This window comes from Penaeus japonicus, unplaced genomic scaffold, assembly GCF_977035675.1.
Source record: "Penaeus japonicus unplaced genomic scaffold, GWHDUDI00000001_assembly GWHDUDI00000032, whole genome shotgun sequence".
Lineage (NCBI taxonomy): Eukaryota > Metazoa > Arthropoda > Malacostraca > Decapoda > Penaeidae > Penaeus > Penaeus japonicus.
This window is the reverse complement of record NW_028234434.1, coordinates 27936950-27944449: the sequence shown is the minus strand read 5'-3', so window position 1 is coordinate 27944449 and position 7500 is coordinate 27936950. Positions and strand designations below refer to the sequence as shown.

At 44.0% G+C, this 7500-nt stretch overlaps 1 protein-coding gene across 3 annotated transcripts in view; it reads left to right on the top strand.

Annotated features, from left to right (window-relative positions):
- The window catches only part of LOC122246006 (uncharacterized), an 8779-nt gene that overhangs the window by 233 nt on the left and 1046 nt on the right, over window positions 1-7500 (top strand). The window contains exons 2-7 of one of the 3 annotated variants that reach the window (XM_043004248.2): window positions 96-305; window positions 2655-2710; window positions 3096-3389; window positions 3639-6699; window positions 6971-7281; window positions 7456-7500. The exon at window positions 7456-7500 is cut by the window's right edge and continues 1046 nt beyond it. In XM_043004248.2, the coding sequence (XP_042860182.2) occupies window positions 2702-2710; window positions 3096-3389; window positions 3639-6699; window positions 6971-7281; window positions 7456-7500 (3720 nt within the window). In that variant the 5' untranslated portion in view covers window positions 96-305; window positions 2655-2701. The remainder of the gene's footprint in view (window positions 1-95; window positions 306-2654; window positions 2711-3095; window positions 3390-3638; window positions 6700-6970; window positions 7282-7455) is intronic. The other 2 variants (XM_086556562.1, XM_043004249.2) reach the window with 2 other exon arrangements.

The window sequence follows — 7500 nt, the reverse complement described above, 5'->3', positions numbered from 1 at the left end:
ATTATTTATGTTTTGTTGGGATACGTTTTTGTATTTATATTGATTTTTATGGCATGGTGTATTATTTTGTAACATCATATTTCTATTTATTTTAGGTGTTGTCAGTGGGCTGTCATTATCCATAGAGTGAATGGGTTTTTAATGACAAAAGGAAATGTAATTAGAACAAGAATGTAAATTAAGAGAGAGGGAGAAAGAAAGAAAAAAGTACATAAAGGCTGTTAGATTATTGAAGTCTTTATCTAACAAGAGGTTGTCCAGTTATTAAAAAGTATGGATGTGACAGACAGCTTTCAGAATGACATGTGAGTAAATTGGTTATATTTTTTTTTCTCTCAGTCTTGAGAATCAACTTTCATTGTAGTTATCTAGACAAATGTGTGACAAGGGAGGAATTAAAACGACTTTAAATATATGGATACCTCAGAGTGTTTTAAGTGAAGTTTGCAAAACTTCATGTTGTTGTATCTGCTTGTGATACGCCTCCTTGGAAGTTATGATTCATGTTCGTATGTCAGATATTATATTCACACATACACAATATGTTTAAGTTTATATGGCTAAAACAAGTTTACATATACATGATATGTAAGTTTATATGGCTAAAACAAGTTTACAGATACATGATGTTTAAGTTTATATGGCTAAAAAAAGTTTACAGATACATGATGTTTAAGTTTATATGGCTAAAATAAGTTTACAGATACAGTTATTGCAATGATCAATCTTGTTAATATTGAATTAGACTTTTACGAACAGCTCTCATGGAAAGATTTGTTATAATTGTATATAACTCATCAATATTGTTCATATGTACAAAATTCAATTTACACAGTAGGTTAACAGTTATAATAACATAACATAATGCAAAAATATCCCAGTTTAAAAGCTTTGTGTTATTTCATGTTCTTGGCAGCAGGTCTAGAATCTATAGTAACTTAACCTGAGTTGAGTAATTTTATTTCATTGGAACATCACAAAGTAGGCAAAAATTTTAATGAGAATAAAACGTTTATTGCCATGTATAGGTGTAATTTCTTTACTAAAATGTAGCCGCAGATGTTATAGAAAGTAAATATTAGAAATGCAGGCTATGAATTTGGAAATGGTATTCATGACTGGTGATCAGAATAACAGTGTGAAATTTACATTAAATTCTATTTAATCTAAATCATAAACTAACCAAATCTGTCTCTGTATTTGTAATGCCTTGCCTCCCCCTTTTCCACTTTTTTTTTTTTTGTTTTTTTTTTTTTTTTTTTGTTTTGGGGGGTTTTTTTGGGCCGGGGCTCTTTTTTTTTTTTTTTCTTTAAATGTGTGTGTTGTTTTTTTTTTTTTTTTTTTTTTGTTTTTTGTGGGGTGGTGGTGTTTTTTTTGTTGTTTGGCGGCCGGCGGTATCAAGTTAAGCAATGAACAAAATTACAACAATGTTATCTTAACCCATTCCCGACGGGGGAATTCTAGCCTTGAATGTCCAAATGCCGGGGCGTTCGAATTATTAGGCCTAAATCAATTGAATGGCTGGCACAATACTGTGCCGCGCAAATTTGCTTTTTTGAATGCGCGGTACACAGCCACCCCCCTGTGTCCTGTGGGTTAATGAGTTGATCATTTAGCCATTTTATACTTTTGGTCTTATGATGTGTAGCAATTAGGACATTTTCCAATTTTGGACATAAGAGCCTTAAATGACTTATGGCAGAAAAAAACAGGATTAAGATATACTAATGTTTTCCGAATAGTTCTTTTAATATGGACAGTATTATGAAACTTGAACTTTTCATGACTTATTTATCTTTTCATTGGGTAGACACAGGTGGCATTAAGTGTGGCTTGCTGGCTATTACATAATTATTAACACTGCAGTGGTTAGTGCTTCTTGAATTCAGAGATACAAAAGGAACATAATTAACCCTTTGGTCGCGGTTTTAAAAAATAAGTTTACACAGCCTTGTGGCAGTAATATCATGTTTGGACCAGCCCCTCTGCATTTAGGCATGACTCTGGTCTTAACAGCAAATTATGCCATCCGCAACCAATGGGTTAAAGCGTCAGAAGTGTTATTGAATTGGTATTGTGTGATTTCTACTGGTTTTTCAAAATAATCTAGTACATTTCAGTAACCGAAGATGCGGCAAAATAGTGGAATATTGAACCTCTATTACAAAAATACATGAGGTCGTAATTTTTCATAGCCAGAAGACTTTTCTCCTCTATGAAAATTTTTTTTATATGAATATATGTATTACTTTTCAGACTAATGGATCATTTTTTTTTATTGTGCATGTACATGTGATGTGACTTCTGTTTATAAAATGTTATGTCATATGAATTTCTCTCTCTCTCACTCTCTCTCTCTCCTTCTCCCTCTCTCTCTCTCTCTCTCTCTCTCTCTCTCTCTCTCTCTCTTCCCCTCTCCCTCTCTCCCTCTCTCTCTCTCTCTCTCTCTCTCTCTCTCTCTCCCCTCTCCCCCCTCTCCTCTCTCTCTCTCTCTCTCCCCCCTCCCCCCCTCTCTCTCTCTCCCTCTCTCCCCCCCTCCCTCTCTCTCTCTCTCCCTCTCCCCCTCTCTCTCTCTCTCCTTCTCCCCCCCTCTCTCTCACTCTCACTCTTGAAATTCATTAGTATTCAAACATATTTTTGTTTTGTTTTTTCAGGCTTCCAATAGGACATCGATCACCAAGATATAACAGTGATCTCAAATATGAAACCGGTAAAGTACCCTTTTTGTATTGGGTTTTATTGTTTTTTTGTTTTTTATTATTATTATTATTCCCAAGAAGTTAAAATATTTTTATTTAATTTCTATAACATTAGGCTGTTTATTTTTAATTTGAATTTTATATCATGTTTGGAATTTTTAGCCTTTTCTTGCAATTGATCATGCAATACTGCTAATAATAGTATCAAGTCCTCTTTGCATTGTAGTAAGAAAAAGTCATTTTTATGATCGTCTACTTTTAGGTGGAGAAATGGCCATTTTCCTTCCAGTTTGGAACAAAAGGGAAGACATGTAATAAATCTCATGTCACTTCATGTATGGACATATCAGTAAACAACACCAAAATAGGACACTAAGAAGTTATCCCTCCTTACAGATTCTTCCGAAAACCTCCGGGGCATGCATCGGCGTGCCGCAGGTCAGAAACGTCCTCACCCAGCCTGGCACAACCATCATCCTTGCATCACTTCCGGGCTCACAGAATGTTCCCCAGCCCAACGCGTCTGTCCTGTTACCATCCACCTCCACAATCATGCTTGGCGGACCGATGGGGCACCAACCGGCCTCACTGATCTTGCCGCTGAAACCACCCACCAAGGCGGGATTGGGTCCAGCGACTGCCAGACACCACCCGCCCTTGCTGGCACCCAAGTCTGTGCTGCCCAAGGTTGTGAGTATTGTTTGTTTGTTTGTTTGCTTGTTTGTTATATATGTGATTATTTTACAGATTAATCAAGGACTGGCATGATTCAATCCAGGATTGGGTGATACAAAACCTGATTGTGTCCATGATTTTATAAGCATTTCACACAGACACACAAATAATGATGATAAAATAAATGAGTAATACATGGATTTTTAAAAGAAATTATTTAATTAATGAAATAAAAAATCATGAGAAAAACTTTCCCTCCACCAGGAGCCAGTGAGACCAATCCTCCAAGCAAAAGTAACGAAAAAGCTGATACAAGTGGAGGATTTGCGAGCTCTGCAGGGGAAGGAAGGGAGTGTTGGTGAGGTGCCCAGGGGATCCAACGTCAAGTCCATCCTGCCCAAGGTCCCTCCAGGAGATGCCCACACTCTCATCCTGCTGTCAGCACGGACATCAGAGCTCCTGCCGTCAACATTCTCCGCAGTTGTGCCTTCGAAGATCGCTTTGGGAATGAATCTGTCCTCCCAGAATCAGAGCAGCCATCAGGAGGCAGGTCAGAAAGGAGGCAAAAAGAGGAAGGAGAGAAGGAAGAAAGCGGTCCCACCAGTGCAGCAGCAAGAAAAAGTCGCAGATGGCACAGGGAGACCTGCAGGCACCTCGGAAGATAAACACTCAGTCAAGAGAGAGAGTCCAAACAAAGCGGTCGAGAAGAAGGCAAATAATAAAGCTTTTCCTTCAAGCAGCAATGCAAAGTTGAAGAGTTTTACGACCCTAGATGAGCTGAAGTCGAAGGGATGCAGCACTGCCCGTCCCGTGGCATCAACGGAGTACATTGTGTCCGGCCAACCAGACATGTGCTTCCCAAAGCAGAATCTCACAGACATCCCTCCGCCTCCCTACCCAAAGTCATCCAGAAACCGTAGCTTAGACTTAGTCCTCCAGGAAGTAGAGTCGCGAGTGCAGGACTGGTGCTCGGAGAGGATCACAAAGGGGCCTGAGGAGGGGTTCCAAACCTCTTATGCATCTCAGTTTAGTGCCATGGATTCCTCTGCTTCAATGAAGGACTCAGCTGCATCACCATTATACTCCACTAACACGAATAATGAAATAATTAAAAACTGCCCGACACCGGTGTCTTCTCAGATATTCTCCAGTTCTTCCCCAAAAACCAACCTTTGTTTCTCTCCGCCTGCATCCCCAGTCTATGTTGCGCCAGTCACCTCACAGCCGAAAGTGACATTCAGCATGATGCAGCATGAGTCGTTGCCTCATCAGATGTCTCCAGCATATTCATCACCAGTCAAGCCTCATCAGACGTCATCACCTTCTGTTCAGTTGGAGGACGGTAGAATCTCAAGCTCATGTCAGCCTCAAGCTAACCCTCCTTCTTACTCTGCGTCTTCTTGCGCTCCTCAGCTGAGCACTTCACATTCCTTGTCCACGAGCATTTCTCAGATGAACTCATCTATGAGCCATTCCTCCTCTCACTACTCTGACATTTCATCAACTCTTCCAGAAACTTCGTCTTCTATGGGTATTCAGAAAGAAGTGCCATCGTCATCAGCCTGTTTTTCCTTCCACTCAGCATATGGGGACTTGTCTCAGGCCAGCCACACAGAGCAAGAGTCTCCTCTTCCTTCCATCACTTCCCCAGCAGTGGGACCAATCTGTAACCAGACACCAAATCAGAGTGTCTATTCATATTCGTCAAAATCTGCAGAAGCTTTCCGGGAGTCTCCGCAGCCCTTCTCACAGGCCTTGTCATCTCCTTTCTATGCTGATTCTCAGCAGGCTCTACAATCAGAGCACTACATCCAGTCTCCACATCAAGTGTCATACATTCAGTCACCACAGCCAGATACATTCAGTCACACGACCCATGCGGTAACTTACAGTCAGTCTCCTTATACGCCTCCACCACACACAGCATTATATAGTGAAGCTTCACAGTCAACCATTTATAATGATCCTCCACATTCAGTGGCATATGATCAGTCAAAGTTCTTTTTAAGATCGGAAAACAATGATACTTTTGCACAGTCGCCCCAACCTTTTACAAATAGCATGGCATCCCACCAGTCTCCCATTACTAATGGCCACCAGTCGCCACAACCAGCCTCATTCCCTGCCGGACGGATTTCCTCATATTCTGAGTCTCCGCAGCCAACAGCATACTGCAACTCCCCTCAGAGCACACCAACCGCAGCACAAAGCTCTGCACCCAACAGTCTCGGGAGCTCCATCCCGCACACTCCCATCCTGCCATCATATTCCTTTTCAGAGCATACAGCCTCTAGTTATTTAAGTTCATCCAGTCCCATCAGCTCTGGCATGTACAGTTCTCATCACACAAACCTGACCCCAAACCCTCAGTTGTGTGAGGACGCCAAGGGAATTCCAACATCTGTTGCGTATTCTAATGAAAGGGTCGACTGCACAGGCGTAGAGAGGTCCCACAACCCTCCTTCATATGAGGCCCACTTCCAGAACAACACTGCTTACGCCCGTCCAAACCAGCCCGATGCCGACCTGTCGCAGCAAATGGCGATGTCAGCATTAGACCCAGACATCTCCAGTTATCCCATGGCTTGTGACAGCCCAAGATTCCTGGAGCAGGACCTGGCAGACATGCAAGTGGATCCAAGGTCATGCGTAAGATCTCCACCGGCATATCCTTCTCCCCCGTCCTTGCCCCCACCTCCTCCTCCTCCAAGTTATACATCCAATCCACACATAGTCCCTTCAGTACACAATTCCCCTTACCCTTCTACATCTGTTCAGGGCTCCCCGTACCCTGCCACATCCACACAAAACTCCCAGTACCCAATGGCATCAGGTTTAAGCAATGCCATAAATGATTACAATGCCCTGGCCGCATCCAACACCTTCTTCCCCAACAACCCACCTGTGATGCCCCCATCCGCTGATGCCCATCCGCCCATGGACGGCCAGCCATGTCTCGAGCAGACCAGTCACGCTGATGGCTTCTCGAGCTGCTCCAATGCCTTGCCCTCTTCCTCATTCCCAAGTGCCTTATACCTTCCTTCGGGAGACTCATTACAGGACTTCGAGGACCAGGACTCTCTCTTAAAACCCGAGAGCCGAAACGTCCGACTAGCCGACCACCCGCAAGCCCTACCCAAGCAGTACAGTCAGGAGTCTTCCACGTCCGAGGCGAAGGGCGGCAAGAGGAGCGGAGTCCCCGGCGCCGAGTCCTCTCAGGTTCACAACATCATCGAGCGCGCAGAGAGGCTGTGGTTCATCCCCCACCAGGACAGAGCCTACATCAAGAGGAAGGAGCTGGCCAAAGACTTCTTGAATTCCTCAGGTTAGATTTGGCTGGTCGTCGTACAGTCAAGTTTGTATGCTTTTTGGCCTTCCTTCCTTGCTGCAATTTCTTGATCCATTATATTTAGGATATATATCATTTTCTTCCATCTTTTCCATTTCTTCCTCCTCCTCCTCCTCCTCCTCCTTCTTCTTCTTCTCCTTCTTATACCCTCCACCTAAGGCCTACTGCAGAACCACACCAACAAACAGGCACTCAAATGACCACCAGTAATGATAATCCCCCCGTCCCGTCCTCCTCGTCCCCCCAGAGCTGCAGTCGAGACGCGACGCCCTCCTGAAGGAGAAGTTCTGGATCGAGGAGGACGAGCCCATCGCACAGGAGATCGTCCTGTCGGCTTCCTCCTCCTCCTCCTCCTCCTCCTCCTCCGGGACGAACCCAAGCCAGGAGCTGACCCCGAGAGACCCCAAGGACCCCGGCGACGCTAGGGACCTCAGGGACACGGGGGATCTGAGGGACGAGGCCGTGGCGTCGACCAGCACGAATGCCCTGCTGCTCAGGGGGGGGCATCAGCAGGACGGGAAGAGCAGGAAGAAGCGTAACAGGGAGATGCTGTGTCAGGTATGTGTGTGTGTGTGTGTGTGTGTGTGTGAGAGAGTGAGTGAGTGTTTGAGAAAGCTTATATTAGTTTTTTTGTGACAAGAAAATTGTAAATCCTGATTATGACTAGAATACTTTCAAAATCTCAAAGGCCCTTCTTGCACCAAGTGTCATCCCACGCTCGCCCGCCCACAGGTTTGCGGGAAGATGCTGAAAGGGCGCAGCAGCCTGCGGTCGCAT